Source organism: Lepidothrix coronata, unplaced genomic scaffold (genome assembly GCF_001604755.1).
Source record: "Lepidothrix coronata isolate B3197 unplaced genomic scaffold, Lepidothrix_coronata-1.0 Scaffold162, whole genome shotgun sequence".
Classification (NCBI taxonomy): Eukaryota; Metazoa; Chordata; class Aves; order Passeriformes; family Pipridae; genus Lepidothrix; species Lepidothrix coronata.
In genome coordinates, this window is record NW_016690342.1 from 2,095,623 (window position 1) to 2,113,303 (window position 17,681).

Sequence of the window (17,681 nt, forward strand, 5' to 3'; positions counted from 1 at the left end):
GTCCATCTGAGGCAGTTAAAATATGGACAGAAATGCATGTGGCAGGATCTCTTTCCTTTTTGATAACAAGCTGTACTCTGGTTCACCTTGTGCCCATGGATTTCACGGTGCCTGATACAAGTAAGGTGAATGGTGTCTGGATGCAGTCAGGCACTGAACAAGGGGATCTTAACATGCTTGTTAGTGCAGAGAGTTTTCTGCTATTTCCAGACTGTTCAATAGGAAAGGGAGACAGACTTAAATGATGTACCCAAGGTCATGCCTCAAATTAGTAGGAAAATGGAAAGCACCTCACAAACAGTGCCCTTCTGAGATTGTGGAGCTGATCTGCCTGTCTGAAAAGAAAAGAAAAGAAANAAAAGAAAAGAAAAGAAAAGAAAAGAAAAGAAAAGAAAAGAAAAGAAAAGAAAAGAAAAGAAAAGAAAAGAAAAGAAAGCTAGACCTCTTTGCAGTGACCAATTTAAGCCAATTTGTATTGAACAATTTGATATGAAATTTGATTAAAAAAAAAGAGAAAAGAAAGAAAAACCTTGTGAAGCTAGACTAAATGGTGTTCACAGCAAAGCAGTCACCCTTTGATGTGATGGTTTAGAGGAACTGAGGCAGAATGTGCTGATTTCGTGCAGTTTAATAGAAATAAGGCTGTGAAACATCTTCTAATGCGAAAATCCAAGACTCTTGTCAACATATAACTCTGAACCTTAAAATTACCCCACCTGAATGCATGCAGATGAGTCGTGTTCATTAATTGCAACAGCATCTGTGCCCACTTACACCAGCTAAATATCTAACATTCAACATAAGCAGTTTTCTTGTCCCTTTCCAATTAGCTCCATTACAGAAAATCTAATTAAATCATATCTTTTAGCAGGAACCAAGAATTCAAGAGCTGTATTTTTGCACTTAATTAAAAGCTCTTTGTCTTGAATTGTTAATTTTCTGAAAAAGATATCCAGTAGTTCTTCCTCTGATCCACTTGGTTACTCAATGAAATGGCTCTGAGTTGGCTCTTGAACTGTACACTTGGACTCCAACTCTTATGAAGATCTCAGAAGATGATAGGAATCATAGCTGCTTTTCTCCGCACTTCTGGATAAAATCTCTTCAGATACAGCTTGTGTTTCTTTTGGGCCCAGAGAGACATCTGGATGACCATCAGGAAAGCAAAAATGCCAACTACCAAGGAAGAAGATTTAAAGAAAAGGATCATGTGTCTTCTTTCCATGTCTGTTTCTGTGAATGCAATAGGGTTTATGGAAATGTTTGCAGTCTCTTCTGTGGGCAGAGACAACTCTGTCCTTGCTCTCAGCCTTGCAGTTGCTCATATACCATAGTCTGAGGCTCATCCTCAACATCAGAATTCACACAGATGATGTTCACATCCGTTAGACACACCATGTATCACCTACAACTGCACCATAGTTCACAAGGCCTCCTTGGCCATGGTGCCATCTCAACATAGAATTACCCATGGCCTCTCTCAACTATTTTTCTGGTTTGCTTTTGGACCATAACACTTTTTTGTTTTTGGCTCTGGCTCTCAACCATAACAGGGAGCTGTGCTGTAACTTCCTGCTGTGTGGAGGGAGAGCTCGGCCCTGGAACAAGTAGGCAGTAGCTGCCTGATTTAGCTGCCTGGCAGTAAGGTCTCAAAAAGCCCAAAATCTACAGACTTCCCAGGACCCTGCTGTGCTTGTCAGGAGCCAGTAAGTGGTCTTGGGTACCTCTCCCTTCAGGCTGAGTGGCACCAAATGGGGGATGATTCTACTGGCGCATTTTGCAAATTCATTATCCTTTCTTCCTTAAAATGAGATGGTGAATCAGAAACATTCATTTGGCATCTGCTTGAGTTATGTCTGAGACAATTACAGCAAGGATGAGAGTGCTTCATATGTTACTGCTCCTGCCACTGTAGGGACAGCCCTACAATGTCCCCAGACTTTCAGATAATTTCCATATCAGAGCCTAAAGCACAAAAATGTTTCATCTTTTCACACAAAATTTAAAGTTTAATCTTTGCATGATGTAGTTTAACCCACTTTTGAAATTCATTGCTTTTTCATTTTTAAACCATGTGGGGCTACTTTTTGCAAGTAGTTTTTATAGGTTTCTATTTTGAAATGGAAAAATAATTTAAAAGTGACTGTTTTAGAAAGCTTAGTTCCAGGAGCCATATTTTTATGAGTATTTAGGTCTCTAAGGATGCAGGAAAGAACTGAACAAGAGTCACAAATGCTACTAAGCTGGCTGCAGTTACAAGCTGGCTGCCTAATACAACTAAACAGGGAAATGCTACCAAGAACATGTTGTCTTTCCTCTTTTTGAAATACTAAGTACATGGGTTTTTCTTTCCCTGTTAGAAGTATTATTCCAGGTTTACAATGCAAAAAAATTTTCCTATATCAAAAATGATTGACTGTAAATGAAGAATACTGACTTACTGGTTTTCTAAATTTCAAAGTCTGCTTTCACTGTGGAAATGGAACAAACAGTAATATGTCACGAAAAGCGGAGAGCTGATTCTGATCAAATAAGGTGTTGCAGTGATGTTCACACTCTCCACAGCTTTCTGAGGGTAGCACTTTGAAGATTTACACAGATATCTCACAAGGGGAATTTGATGGCAATATTTCATATGCTATAAATTTTTTTTGGCAAATTTTAGATTTCCAGAATTCACTTCCACAAACACTTTAGATGCTGTCTTCATTCTGTTTCAAACTTACCTGGCAGAGTTTGTGTCATCACTGTGAAACTAATCCAAGACCCAGCCTGTTGCAAAGAAAAAAAGCACTGTAAGTTGTATATTTACGTAAAGCAAAATGGTAAGTTTTCAAAAGCTATCCCCAGAAAAAGAGCATGGTACTTGTACTGGAAGTGGGAGAGGGAAAATAGCTAGAAATGAACCCCCCAGTGTGCTGGATGGGGTGAAGAGATGAGTAGTAAATCCTTGGATCACTGGGGAGTCTGTAGTGGAGGGAAATAAAAACAAGAGCCGTAATAGTGACATGAGGGAAGAGAAGGGTCTGGTGGAGAAATATTTGTGAGAGCAAGGAGACTCTGACGTACAGAACACCATGATTGATGTGCAGAGGGATCTGCGTGGAGGCGTTGCAGATTTCTGGAGACAAAGGCTGAAGCACAGTAACCACCTACCCTTTGCATATAAGCAGAAGAAAGTCATGTACCTCATATGTATAGTTGGGACAGGACACCAGCAGGAAGAGCCATGTGAAGGGGTTGTAAGTTGGACTTGGAAAACAGGTTTTATTTCCTTATGAAAAGAAAAAAAAAAAAGGAGCAGGGGAAAAATCAGACAGAACCAGTTTCAATACAGGGAGAGATGAACTGAGCATTATCACAGCTTGCCTATGTAATAGCCATCCCCTTGGCCAATGCTCTCAGAGTACAACTTTTTAGAAAAGTTTTAGTGAAGTCTTTGGAGATAGCGAAAACTGTGTGTATCCCAGTGAGAATGCTGCTTAGCGAACCTTGTATCAGTTTTTACAAGAACGTCTGGCATGTCCAGAGGATGCAACTTCTGTTCAGAGGAAGAGAGAGACAAGTAGTTTAATGTGTACTAGCTAGCAGGTGAGGACTAAGGGCACTCTACTGGGATATAAAGGATGCAGCCGTATCTTATTCAGCCTGGTTCAGGAATGTGAACCTGTCTGCTCCCACATCCTCACCCTACATCTCTGGTTAGAATAGGAAAAAAAGTCCAGGGCTAACAGGATTACCCTCTACAGCCGCTGATAAGGCTCACACAAAAAGATCATAGCGTATACTTTATATTTTAGATATTTAATATATAATACAAATTCAGTGGTCTTGTAAACATGTGGGGTTGGTTGGGGGGTTTTTGCTTGGTTTGTTTTGTTGTGGGTTTTTATGTTTGGTTGGTTTTTTTCCCTTTCCCTGCTGTCTTGGACCGGTGAGCAGGTAAAAATAATTAATTATTCTGAAGTTGGAATTGAAAGATTTTCTGATAGGAAATATATCAGTGATTTCTCATCAAGGACTAGCATAACCATATGAAAAAAGCAAGAAAAGAATTGCAGAAATTATCTATTATCAATATTTTTAAGTGCTGGCAACAATGCTATCTTTAATACTTGTAGGCACTGAGAATGTAATTAAATTATTTGGCTCCTGCTGCTTTTAAACTGAATTAGGCCCCTTGCACCAAACAATATAAGCACCTGCCTAATCACAGTGCATGAAAAGCCTTCCAGAATAGAAACTGACTTCTGTGTGTGAAGCTGATCATACTGTGGTAAAGTAGTTTCTTGAATAGGGTGTTATAGTGGAAAATTATACTATTAATGTCTGAAACTATATTTTACTTGCCAGTATACATAGTATAACTTCTATTCTCATGATACAAAAGGTCCTAAAAACCCTTTTTAGGAGCAGCCTTTTAAGAGCATAAGTATACATTGATGCCTGTGCAGGTATTCATGAGTGTCTCTTTGTGTATTTGTATATATGTGTGTGTATCTTTGCCTGAGATGCATGTATCTAAAAACTCTGCAATATAGTTTAAAAGTTTTAGAGACTTATTTAAAATGGAATCTTCATGCTTTAAAGAACTGTGCTTAAATACATATTTAAATTGCAGTTGTGTTTAATTAAGATAGATTTACTATAAGCTTTGGAAAAACAACAGTGTTGCTAATGTTTTCTTGTCACCACATTTATTTTGAAGATGTTAGACTGATAGCATGGTACCTACTTCATCTTTCTTTAATCTGTGGATGTAGGTACATAAATTACTGTACACCAGCAGAAGATGGATAGGTTCAGCACACTTCAGTCTTAAATAGACAAACAGGAAAGAAAGACAGACCTGAATTAGTTTGGTGAGCTAAAGCTACGTTGATAAAGTGATTTCCAGCTTCACACATCTGCAAGACATTAAAAACATGTTTTCAGTTGTATGCCTAAAATGCTGTGGTAACTGTGTTGCAGTGCATAAGCAGAATCCCCCCACTACCACTCAAGTCTCTGTATCCAGTATCTGTAGCCTGTGATCTTTGTGAAACACACACGGACTAATGAGCACCATGGGTGCAGCCTGGGGTGAAAGCCCCTGGTTCAGCCACTGCAGAGCTCGGTCCAGGCAAACCTTCAGCATGGACCACGTGCTTTGCTCTGGGGAGACCAGGGAGACTCTCTGGGTCTAAGGAGTTCAGCGAGATGCTTTTCTTGATTTATTTTGGATTTAATCCAGGCTGCAAAAAAGCAGGTGAAAAGCACTGGCTTTGCAAAGATGTTGTGAGTAAGGTGCCTATCCTCCTCCTACACACACTTTCAAAGGTATTCAGCATAACACGAAGGAAAAAAAAGGGCGAAGAAAAAGGTAGTGGTTCTCTGAAGGGCAGACTGGTGGAATGGACAGTAGTCAGGAATCGATAAATGAACGGAGCCAGTATTATTCCTGGTTCTGCAACTCTCTGGCTTTTGCGTTTTCAGCCCTAACCAACCTCTCAAGCTTGGTCGTTAATATTTAAATGTTTTAAATCTTTGGAAGAGGCATTGTGTCTCCCCATTTGGTTTTACAGCATGTAGTAGTAGATGATTTCAGATTTTCTTGAGGCTTTCAGTACTTCCTCAGTTACAACTCCTGAAGAATCAAACCCAATATTTACCCATATTTAAAGTAGGAGCTGGTAGGAAAACCAGTTTCAATTCCTGAAAAAGAAGACCTGCCAGCACAACTATGTAATTTTATGTGTTTAATTTTTCCCTTGCTCTACGAAGAAAATCAAAATGCTGCATACATTTCAGACTGAATTGAACTCTCTTATTCATTTCTAGGTTTGAAGACTGATTTTTCCTCTCCAGTTGAAAAAATGCACTGTTAAAATTTCTGTTTTCTTATATCATTTGACATTCTAAATTTTGCAAGGCTGTAAAAAGTTTAAGAAATTAAATAAAAAGGAAAATGCTAAAATCTAGAGACATTAAAAGCATGAAGTCCAAAAATTAATACAAAAAAAAAAACCTTTAAACTTTAAAACTGAATTGTAAAACTAAGTAAAGCTAAATTGAAAGCTAAATTAAAACTAATTGAAAGAATATATAACTTCATTTTATATTGAAATGTGCCATTATCTGAAAGAACATTGTAGATAGCATTGCTGAAAAATTTTCCCCCTTTAGACAGAGGTTTTTGTGGGGTTTATTTGGAAAGTTTAAATCAGGTCTATTAGCAAAACTGTTATTCTGCATGGATATGTAGTTATGGTTCAAATCTTGCTGTTCTTTTATGTTTTTTTAATTACAACTACCTGATGGTCATCTTTGATAACTACCAGATGCAAAACAATAAATAGCCAGAAAAGGAAATTCTATTATAAAATACCATATCCAAAGCTATAACTCTAGCCATAGCAATAGAAGTAATTTTAATTTACATACTTCCCATTATCAGCTAGGAACATGATTTTTTTTTCTGATTACTATTATTTCAAAGAAAAAGGTTTTGTAGTTAAAAGTGGTTTTGTGGAACACTATACATACCGAAATGTGCGACGCCCATACTATTGTGGAGCAGGAGATATTCAAAAACTGTAGTTAACCCCTACTAATTCTATAATCAATTCTAAGTAAAACAAGCAAAGGGCATTTCTGCAGGGTTTTTTTATTGACTTACCTTTGACTCTGCAGCTGCCTTCTGCTGTAATTAACTCTTATGTCCCTCTCTAGAAATGTGACTGTTAATGTTATACATTGAGAAGTAGTGCTAAACGTAAGCTAGTCCTTAGTGTCTCAGATATAAAATATGGGGCAGTGGGGAACATCAACAGAAAAGCTTACCATATTTACAATTATAAAATATTGAAGTCTACATATATACTTTTTATATTCCATATGCACCCCATGAGAAAAACATCCCTGCAAAACTTAGACTAATTTCTCCAAATATGACAATCTTTCAGAAGGGCCTGCAGACACTCTTCATATTACTCAGTACTGTTGTTTACGGCAGCTGCAGATGTATACACTTAAATCAGGATATGTAATAAACACAGGGTTTAAAAGAGGGTAAGAAAAAGAAATCTTCCAAATATTTTATTCATATGTTTCAGAAACCTGTGAAAACAGCTTCAAAATATTTTATTTTGTTTGTTGGTGTTTTAAAATCATTGTCTGGGAATCTGCCAGCACAGGATCTGAAAGGGAAAGGCTTTGAGTTTCCATAGGTAGGGAGTTCTCAAAAGAGCTGTAAGAACTGAGACCACAGACCAGGTGCTGATGCAGATCTGAAGGGGATCGTCATATTTTATATCAAACAACCCTGACAGGACTCATCCCTTTGCTTAATGGCAGCAATTTCCCTAAAAGCTATAGCAGGGCATGTTACATTGAGGCAAGGAAGGATGTTGCAATAGAAAAGGAGGCTTTTTCTACGTAGAGACTTTGACAAGGACTAGTTTTTCTGGTAGCACTGGATATTCAGCAGTTTTCTTGTTTTCAAATAACCCCTGAGCTTGGGAAGAGTACAGAGAGCAAGGTTCTGGGCACACTACTGCCCACCACTGCCACAACGTCCTGTCCCTGATGTACTGGGTTATTGTTTTCAGCTGTAGAGCCTCATGGAGTGTGCAAACTTCTTCGTATGTGTATCTTGCTTGTCTTTGCTATACCTTATTAGGGTTTGAAAAGCTGAGAACTGCATGGCCAGCCCCAGAAACAAACACTGCCAAAATTGTGATCTTTAAGGGTCCCAATTTACAAAAGCATTTCAATATTGCTAAAGGAGTTTTTGAATGCTTTTTTGAGTAGTGTTTGCCTGAAAGAGCTTAGACTTGTTAATGTCCCATCTTCCTGTTTTACTTCTGGAAACTGATCTGTATCTGACTTTCAAAGAAGCTGACTGTTTTGGATGCTAACCCATGCTTGCTTGGGTAAGTCATCATCCAGCAGTTCCAAATAAAATGCCCTCAGAGGACAGGAAGAATTTACATTTCCATGTGAGAAGTGACTAAGCTTCTGTCTCACTGTGCAATTACGTTCATTCAAACATCAGTCTCAGCCATCCTTCGTCAGCTGCACTTTCCCTTGGCTTAAGCCACTTTGGCAGAGATTGTTTTTATTGTTTTTTATTGTTTAGCTGTTGAGGTGAAGTTATTCAGGGTACGCTGAACTATTGCAAAGCCTGTTTAGGATGTAATTCTTCAATGTTTTCGAAACCATAAGTTTCAATCTGCCTAAATAATTGTGTTTTAACACAATTATCAGTAGTAATAATGCTGATGATGTCCTCATGGCTCTCCGATAGAGTACTTCACGTTAACCTCTATATACATAAGTAGTAGCAGAAGACCTCCTGACTGAGAAACCTGTGAAACCTAAATCCCATCAAAGGAACAGGGCTGTGGGCATGGTCATATATACATATATGTATATACACAAATGCATAACAGTATTACTGCATATTACTAAATTGTGATTTACTCCTTTTCCACAGTCATTAATAAAACTTCATTTTTGTACGTACCAGAAAAGCAAGGGCAGCATAAGAAACTTGTCTGTGGCCAAATGCTAGAAAAGAGAATGAAATGATAAATTGCATTTTACGGTATGCACATGGTTTGCTATGGGTGAAATTAATCTAGTGCTGAGGAGCAGAAATACTTCTTTCCTGACAGGCTCTGCAGAAAGATTGGATATTATCACACAATATGAAGACAATACAAAGAGTAACAGCACTCTAGAAATGCCAGTCTCTTCACCACTGATCTCAAGTCAGGTTTCACCTAATGTTTTTTACTTATTTGCCATCTTCATCTATCCAATTGTTTTGTCAAAGCAGCTGGTGGTGGTAAATTGAAAAGGCAAAAAGAGTAAAGAGAAGTAAAGGTCAGTGGCAGAACCGGGCCAAGAATCACAGCCTTATCCATAGGCCTTTCTATTCCCATGAGCAGAGAACCCAATACATAAGCTATCTGTAAGGTAAAACATATGCAGTTATTTTTCCCAAGAATGCCAAGGCAGTGGTATTATTAAAAAAAAAAAAGATTTATTTCAAATGCAAGGACCACTTTTTAATGATGCTGCACATACCTGGCCCCCAGGGGAAAAAAGGCAATGCCCTACCTTCTCCAATGCTTTTTGTATCTTTTCTCTCTCCTTCCCCACCCTCTGTGGCCAGAGGAGGCCTTGTACGTGTCTGCAAACTTGTTATCACTCGGCATACAAGGGAGATAGATAGCTTGCTCACAGCTTCTCCCTGCAACTTCCTCTGAAATGCAGAAGGAAGGAAGCAAAAACCATCTAACCTGTTTGAGAAGGCATTTTACAGTCTTCCTAAGCGAAATCGAGTTCTAGCTTTCTGCACAAATTCTTCCAAAATTGTACCTATCCCTACATCATCCACTACCTTTGGTTTTTTTTTAAGTAGTGAGTCAATAGTGAGGCTTTACTACATAGCTACAATATGCTTCAGTCTCACCATGCAAGAAATATATTTAGCCTTTGTAAATTTTACCTGTCATTTGCCTGTCTTCTCTTCTTTGCTTGTGTCCCCAGACCAGTATAGGGCTCTACCATGTTCATCTCCAAAGGTTTGCAGTTCTCAAGTAAACCTTGCTCACAGATGATGGACACAAATCATATGTATATACCTCATCTCCCTGACCAAGTCTCATTAAGCCTTTACTTTTGAGAACCCTTTTTTTCTGGCTGGCACATGACTCCTCAGTGATGCCAAGGGCATGTGCTAAAAAGCCTCCTCGGAACCACCACCACATGTCAACTTGTGAGCATGCAGCTGCTAAGCAGATGTTCTTCATAGGCCCTTTGTCAGCCTGGCTTAACTTACCACTCCTGTGGTAAATTCTGCAACTATCTTGCCTTTCCTTGCTGAACTCCAGACCAGTCATTGCTGGAAAGGGCTGTGGAGGTTACCTGTTGCTGCATCCAAAATAAACCATCAGTGTTTTACTGATTCCACTAACCATGTCAGAGGGCTGGTGGTCATTAGACCCAAATACCTATAACTGTCATTTTAAGGCAGTGGTAAGCAATTGGAAATATTTCTTCTAAAAGCTTTCACTTCTGTATCTTGAACAAATGATTTCCTCAATAAAGAAGCTGCACCTACTGCTTTGATAGCCCAGACCACTAAAAACTGTGTCTAGGGAGTTTTCTATATTGTCTGCAGCTTTGTTGTTAAAACCACAGCAAATTCAACTGTCTTTCAATGAATCACGTAGTTTTGAAACAAAACTCCTGTGCTGTTTTGAAAGAAAGGCAAGTGTTATGTACGAGAATTTTTTTATTGAGAAAACTTAGCAATTTACCTGAGTATAAATAAAAATGACAAAGCAACTGCTTTGTTCCCAAAGCTCACAGATAAATCTAATATACAAAGGAAAAGAAAGACTATGGTGTAGCAAGGGAAGTAAAACAGCAGAAAATAAAACTGAAGCAAATAATGCTCAAAAGAAGCAAAGGCTCAAAGAGTAAAAAAAAAAAAAGTCATGAAGATACAGCAGTGCAACAATCAAATATGATTAAAGGGAACAAAATGATGAATGAAACCTGAAAGTTCAAAAAATAGGATCTTTTGGTTATCAGCAGTATGGGATGGATTTTTACTGATTTCTCACCAAAAAAAAAAAAAAAGAAAAAGGAAAATCCTAATTTTCATGAAAAGGATGTATCTTTAGCAAATAAATATCTCCTCCAAGAAAATGCAGACAATTCTAGTTTTCTCCTGTATTCTTAATACAAATGTTGTGAAGAGGAGCAAAATTTTTGTGTTTTCTCCACTTGGCCAATGTTTCCTCTGCTTGGCCGATGTTTCCAGTTGATAAAACTGGAAAGTGATTGCCCATTATTGAACAGGCACATACATTTGGTGGCACAAGCAGAGGTGCCTCCAACATAAGAATCTTCCTTCTGACAGGGTGTAAAGGCTATTTTCTGCTAGATTAGTCATATGATCTCATGTGGGACCATCTATTGATTTTGGAGGACTTGAGGTTACATGCCAAAAACTTTTTAAAACCAAGGTCAGATTTGTGTTCTACTCATACATACATGGTGGAGTATACCGTGGGTGGTTGATGTAGTAGGCGATCCAGGATGTGAATCCCCAGTAAAAGGCACAGCCCTGGAACAGACAAAAAAAGATAATCTTTTTGAAAGGGCAATAAGCAAGTACAAACTGGAACTTTATAAACATAAATTCCAGTAAGTGCAAAACCCAGAATGACCATTGAAAGACTTTGCAGTGGCTTTGTGAGTCTCAGAATATATATCTTTTTTAAGATGCTGTGAAGCTAGGGGAAAAGGAAAAAAAGTACACAACATAGATTTTTATTATTATTATTATTATTGTGTTAAATGTGTTTTATGTCTGTTGTAGGAATTGGGGTTTGTTTTCTCATTCTTTGATTCTACTGCTGAAGAGCACATTTCTCTAAGTTGTACTATTAAAAGTCTGGGGATGCTTAACACAGCTGATCTGTTACTGTACCTTAAATTCAGCATTTCAAAGCAAGATAGAGCTAAACAAAGAGAATGTTAAACCAGACAAAACAATAAGGACTAAAAGTGAATAAGCCTGTTTTAATCCTGTCAAAAAAATAAGGAACATCCTTCCTATAAACATTTTTGGCCTACACACTACATCTACTCCCATAAATTGCACCCCATTTTATCATCTTGCTGAAAAACAGCACCCCAACTGCCTTTGCTTGGTGATTGAAGCCATGGGCTTAGTAAAGCCCAAGCAGAGATAATGTGATTATGTCCTTGATCTGTGTAGGAGTCACTGCTCCCATCCTTTCTGCAAGAGTAAACCAAAATCCACCAGCCAAACAATCAAAACCACCCCGGAGACTGGAGAAACTTTTCTGTGTGTCTAAGTTAAGGATCCCATGCTCAGTAAATGTTGAAGAACAGTGTGCTAGGACTGGATGCAGTTCCATGCCATAAATAGGGCTGCAATTCAGGCTGTCTCTTTTTAATCTTTTTATGCAATGTCACTGTGGTACACAATGGGATAACAGTAGCTCTGGGTCTTTAACTCCCACATACATGAGTCACTCTGGTTCCAAAGCCATTTGGCTTATTTAGCTTATACATCTCTATATGTGCATCTCATTAGCTCCTTTCTGACTGGAATTGAGTCAAGCCCCTTATCATGGCCATATGTTTATTTCCTTTACTAAAACCCTAAATGTTTTCAAAACATTTAAAAGGAAGGTCTTTAAGTCACACTGAATGGGGTGGGGGCGTGATACAAAGTGACCAAGATAGAGTGTGTGAAATAAAAGAAAGGAAAGCGTATGAGTAATGACACACAGTGGACATTCGGGAGGCTTTGGGAGACAGAAGACTAGGCCAGCTCAGTATTGTCCTGCCTGAGGCCTCTATCTATAGAAGGAGAATTTTTTTTTTCTACTTGTAATTTGATTTTCGCTTCCTAATGCAAGGCCTGGCTCTCTCTCTGTATTTATGTTGCACAGAGGTAGTAGTGCGTGATTTCTATCAACATTGCTAGATGTTGCAGCAGCAGCTCTCATAATAAAATAGGATTCAGTCTCAAAAATATTCTGGACATGACAATCAGCCCCTTGGGTGGATGAGTCAAAGTGGACATTGACATGCAGGAACTAAAATGGACATTAATTTTAATTCATGTCCTTGGGGACATGGCCCTGAAATTTTCCTGTGTCTGTATTTAGGCTAAACATAATTCTTGGAGCTACAAAATAAATTTTTATTTCCCTATCTCCTTCCAAGGACTCTTTGATATGAGAATATTCTCTCTTACACAAAATGATAAACATATTGGTACCTTTATCATATTTTTCAGAGGAGTGTGCCCTTCCGAAAACTTGTGAACAAATAATGTCTCCAGAAGATGTCTGATGTAGTGTAAACAGTGACAGAAGCAGGCCAAGCTGGAAGAAAAAAAAAAAGAAAGGAAATTAAGGTAAGTGAAAGATTACTTTTTATTACTTCACAGTTAATGTCATGAAAGGAATAAGAACTAATATTCCAAAACTGCGGTCACATTGAAATAGTGGGATTTAAGTTATTGTGTTAATTGAAGCATCTGGAACCAAAGATTAATGGAATCATTTTCAATGTTATACAAAGTTGCTTACATTTTGCAGGGAAGCAACTTATTTTTTACTAGCCTTGAATTAGAAAGAGCTCCTCGAATTCTGAATGTGATACATAGCCCTGACAAGACATTTAGACAGGACAACTGTGTATACAACCAGGAGTCTGACGTGCTTTTCAAAAAGAAGTCTCCCATGTTTTAAGGCCACCTTAATGCTCCTGTAGGATGTGTCTGACATTTAAAAACATTTTGAATATCTTCCGAATGGTTTCCTTGTCCTTTGCCAACTCAAGTAGCTGCATGGAGGTAGTTTGTATTTCATTTCCTTGTGGACGCAAAATGGGATTTTTTTGCAAAGTTAATCCATTCTGATGGCTTTTTTGTTGCCTGTTATAAAGAAATGAGGTAATTGTGGTAGAAATTATTATACTGATTCTATTTTGAGGACGATTATGAAACAATAACAGGCATTGCTGATTTGCTTCCGAGAATGAGATGCAGCTCATAGTGACTGAGTTTCTGAAACAAATGTCAAGAGTGATTCCTGATGGCATTTTATCTTGGTTACATTTACCACACTACCATAGCCCATCTTTCTGCAAACCAATTATAAGACATAAATGAAAAGTGGTTTTCAGCATGTAAAATCTCAAATACTTTTATTATGCATCTTGTATGGAAGCCAGAGTCAAAGATTAAACAATTTCAAAGTGATTAAACCAGAGAGAGTTGAGCTAAAAAATTTTCAAACAATTAATGACTTATCCAAAGCCTGGAGCAAACTTTCAGCTTTGCTGGGAATTTTAAAATGAATTTGGCTTAGGATGGGGACCTCAGATGAACCCATTAAGGAGTGGCCACCGGAAGGATTCTGTACACTCCTCGCCCACATAAAAGAAGGTAAAGGTGTTTCTGGTTCTTCTGTGCTCTCCCTTTAAGCATATGAGCAAGAGAAGGAAGACAAACATCTTGCAGCTCTGGATTTGAATTCAATTCTCTGTTCTAATTCCCAGCTCCACTAACCCTCTTAATGTCTCTCCAAGTGTCTATTCCTCCATCTGTAAAAGGTATTATTACTCACTGTGTTTCTCTGCTGTATACCAGTTCCCTTGATTCTGCAATCATAGTGTGGGAAAAGTGCTGTGGGAGAGCTGTACAGTCCTTTGAGCTTTCTAGTTCCCTGTGTGCTCTCCAACAAGTAGTCCAACTTACACAGATGACAGGCTTTCCTTGGTCGCATTTTACCCTTCTGACAGGCACTAACCACCCAGAATGGGGCCAGTCGCACTGAAGGGAAGTTCCTTAAGCATGAAAGTTCCCCGCCTTCCTGGTGCATTATACCACCATCCTGTGGAGATGCCCCTTTAGAATTTCTTGACCTGACTCATGACATGCACACCTGTTGAATTTCCTCCTTCTTCTGCCTAGGTGAGCGCTGGTGTGGGGGTAGTTATCCTCTGTGCTGGATGCTGATGCTACTCATCTCATGAGCAGGAATGTGCTATAGATAGACTGGGAGTGGGACACCTGAAGTCTTTTCCTCTCTTCTCTGTCAAGCTTGACTTTGGGTTACTACCCACTGTTTTTATTATTTCACCCTCTATTCAGGCTTTGTGTCTAGAGTGCAAACTATTTGGAGGAAATACTGCATCTCCCATGGTGACCATTGCAACTGGGATCCAGTTTTTGGTCAGGCTTATGAGTTCTGCTAAAATGCCAAACCGTCACTAGTAAGAATTTAATCTTAAACCAGGCATGAAGCCCCATACTCTGTGTAACCTCCTCCGCTCTGGAGGTGCAGTCTCCATCCCTCTGGCTCCTCACGCTCCAGGAAAGTTGTTCACACAATTGTCACTTACTGAACCACCGGGTGGCGGAAGTTCTTCCTACTTTCCACTTGATCATAAATAGTTGAGAGGCGAATATAAAAGAGCAGATATATTAGAAGAGGTCCGGTGTATTCTGTTAGAAAAAACTAGAAATGAAAAATAAAATAGCTGTATCAGAGTAGAAAATTGTACCAGTAAAGGAATGAGAAAAAGAATACCCCTATCCACAACCCTATTCATCCTTCAAATGGCATTTTGGCTTAATTTTGAGGACTTAAATGACACATTGAGGTTTTTTTCTGCTATCTCTTTAGCAAAGGAGTAAAATCCATCTAGGAAGTGTGAGAGAGGTTTCTGTGTAGAAAATTAACCCAGTCAGGAATGCTTCATGGAAGGTGGTCAAAACCATATTTATCTCCTCTTTATATTTTTGGCTGTGACATCAAAAGCCCATTTGGAATCAAAATAGCACTGAAAACCGAGGTCCAAAAGCTGAAGGCGGCTTGCTTTCTGCCAGAGTTTTTTGCAATTAAGTGCTAAGTCAGTTAAAAGGCAACCAAGCATGACAGAAACAAACATAGTCTCAAATCCCTGTTGCTAGCAGAGTCATCTGGAAGGGAGGGATCATTGCTCAAAATTTGGTGTTGGGTGGAAGAGCAGGACCAGCCTGCCTGGTGCATGGTGCTTTGAGCTTTTGTTCAGTGACTGAGTGGTACTCTGCCTGAGCAGACTTATATACAAGTAAATTACCCTGTTGTGATGAAAGTAAAGCAGGAAAAAATCATTTCATCTTCCCACTGTCACCCTTGCTAGACACCGAGAGCTGAGAGAAGGGGCAGGAAGAGAAGGCAGAGTTGTAGAGCTTCCATGAGCCTCCTTCAGTTTTAAGTCCTGGCTTTGGTTTGGTACAGTCTGTATTGCCTTTTGTTGGGGAACACTCCTAGGCCATAAACAGCTGGAGGAAGTAAAACAAGGGTAGAGTGATGTGAGGTCAGGATTTGATCATCTGTCCCCACTGGAATTAATCTCAGAATAAAATGGGAGCGGTATAGTCCTGCACGTTTACAAGCACTGGCAAATCATAACTCAAGTGCATAGTATTGCTTAAGGGGTATAGATTGATAATTAATTGGCCATTTGGCTTTAAAGTGGCTACTCACACTGCTATGGAATTGTAATGAATAAATACCTGTGGCTTGAGGAAGCAACACTGCATTTAGAGTGCCTGTCTCAAAATTAGTATTTGGCCCCCCAGGAGGCTGTTCTTCTAATTGCTCTTCGGAAGAGCATTGGAGAAGAAAGGTTTTCCTGCAGAAACATCCTGCAATTAGGTTCCCTTCATTTGGGACCCCCAGTACTATTTCTTTTCTTCTGTTATAGGGGGAAACTTTTTGAAATTTTAGCCTTTCATAGCAGGACTGTCTCCAAAAGGAACAGACTGAAGTGTTCTCTACCAAAATTTTCTTTTGTTCCATGTGACATCATGACTTCTGTGCTCCATTTAGACTCTGCATGATCCCCAGAGCAGGTGTGTGTGTAAAAACATTTAATCTAGGAGAGTCTAAGAGCACATTGTTGTGGAATACTCCACAGTTAAGGGCTTATTAGTGTTTTGTCCTAATAGCAGTTGTATAGGTCTGTTCCTAACTGTGAGCCCACTGTGTTAGGCACTCTGCAAACCCTGTAAGAGATGGCCTCCACTTTTAAAATTTGATACACTAAATATAAACAGTGGTGGTATAGAGGACAGAGGTGCAGAAAATATGGCCTGGGCAGGTCAGTGTAAAAGCTTGGAATGAGCTGCTTTCTTCAGCGTAGCTTTTTCTGTCATCCATGAGTTGCACCACAAAATACATCCGTAACTGCCAGCTTTTGTCATCTGTTTGGCACAAGCATATTACAAAGCTGCCAGGAAGAGTTTGGCAGGACTTAGCACCAAGTTATGCTTATTTGTCACTGCACCAAGTGTTCCCCCCTTGTCCCTTGACTGATTTCAGATGCTGAAAGAAAAAAACTTTCAAAATCCAGTTTCTATTTAACAGCCAAAGCTACCAAGCACATAATACCTGAATCCCTGTGATGAGGTTTGTTGTAGGAGGGGGAAATGCAGGGTGTCTCATCAGAGGAATTCAGAGAAGCAGCTCTTGAGCTGGGGTTTGTGGAGGTGAGCAGCACCAGCATGCTCAGGGTGCTTCACAGAGACACCTGTTATGGCTGGGGACAGGGTTCAGTCTTGTCTGTGTGTCGATCACATCCGACACAAAGTGTTAATCAACAAGGTGGAGGAAGGTGGTCCAGGGTCAGCCATAAGATTGGCAATCAGAGTAGGTACTGTCTGGCAGGTAGGACTATATTTGCCTTTGTCATAACTGTGCCACACTGCTGGAACATAGTTAAGATCGGTAACATTCTGTTTTAGAGGATGAGGTTCAATTTTTTGTAGTGGTTTTTGTTGTATTTTATTTTATTTTGCTTGAGTTTCACACTGTTTCCTTCTGTTGCATCTCCCATGCTGCAACCACTGCTCTAGTTCTCTGGCCCACTGATTTTAAATTCATCAGAAACAAAAAATGAGTTCCAGAAAGCAGGCAGAGAAACTACTAAAAATTCCCATGAGTTCAAGCAAGTGAAAGGGAAAGCAGTCTTAAATTAACACAACATTACAATAATTTCAACCCACTGACAATCAAGGGTAAGCACCATTTTTTGAACTATTGATTCTCAATGAGTGTATTCAATTAAGCCTACCTAATATCTTCAGA

At 39.0% G+C, this 17,681-nt stretch overlaps 1 protein-coding gene across 13 annotated transcripts in view; it reads right to left on the reverse strand.

Moving 5' to 3' along the window:
• Positions 1-17,681, reverse strand: part of TECRL (trans-2,3-enoyl-CoA reductase-like) — a 73,424-nt gene that overhangs the window by 10,204 nt on the left and 45,539 nt on the right. For 2 of the 13 annotated variants that reach the window (XM_017829277.1, XM_017829288.1), the window contains 8 exons: positions 14,950-15,065; positions 12,818-12,923; positions 11,053-11,125; positions 8,507-8,550; positions 4,850-4,907; positions 3,189-3,274; positions 2,727-2,772; positions 428-1,233 (listed from right to left, as the gene is read on the reverse strand). In XM_017829277.1, the coding sequence (XP_017684766.1) occupies positions 1,049-1,233; positions 2,727-2,772; positions 3,189-3,274; positions 4,850-4,907; positions 8,507-8,550; positions 11,053-11,125; positions 12,818-12,923; positions 14,950-15,065 (714 nt within the window). In that variant the 3' untranslated portion in view covers positions 428-1,048. Of the gene's footprint in view, positions 1-427; positions 1,234-2,726; positions 2,773-3,156; positions 3,275-4,849; positions 4,908-8,506; positions 8,551-11,052; positions 11,126-12,817; positions 12,924-14,949; positions 15,066-17,681 lie in introns of those variants that run through there. The other 11 variants (XM_017829278.1, XM_017829281.1, XM_017829279.1 and 8 more) reach the window with 11 other exon arrangements.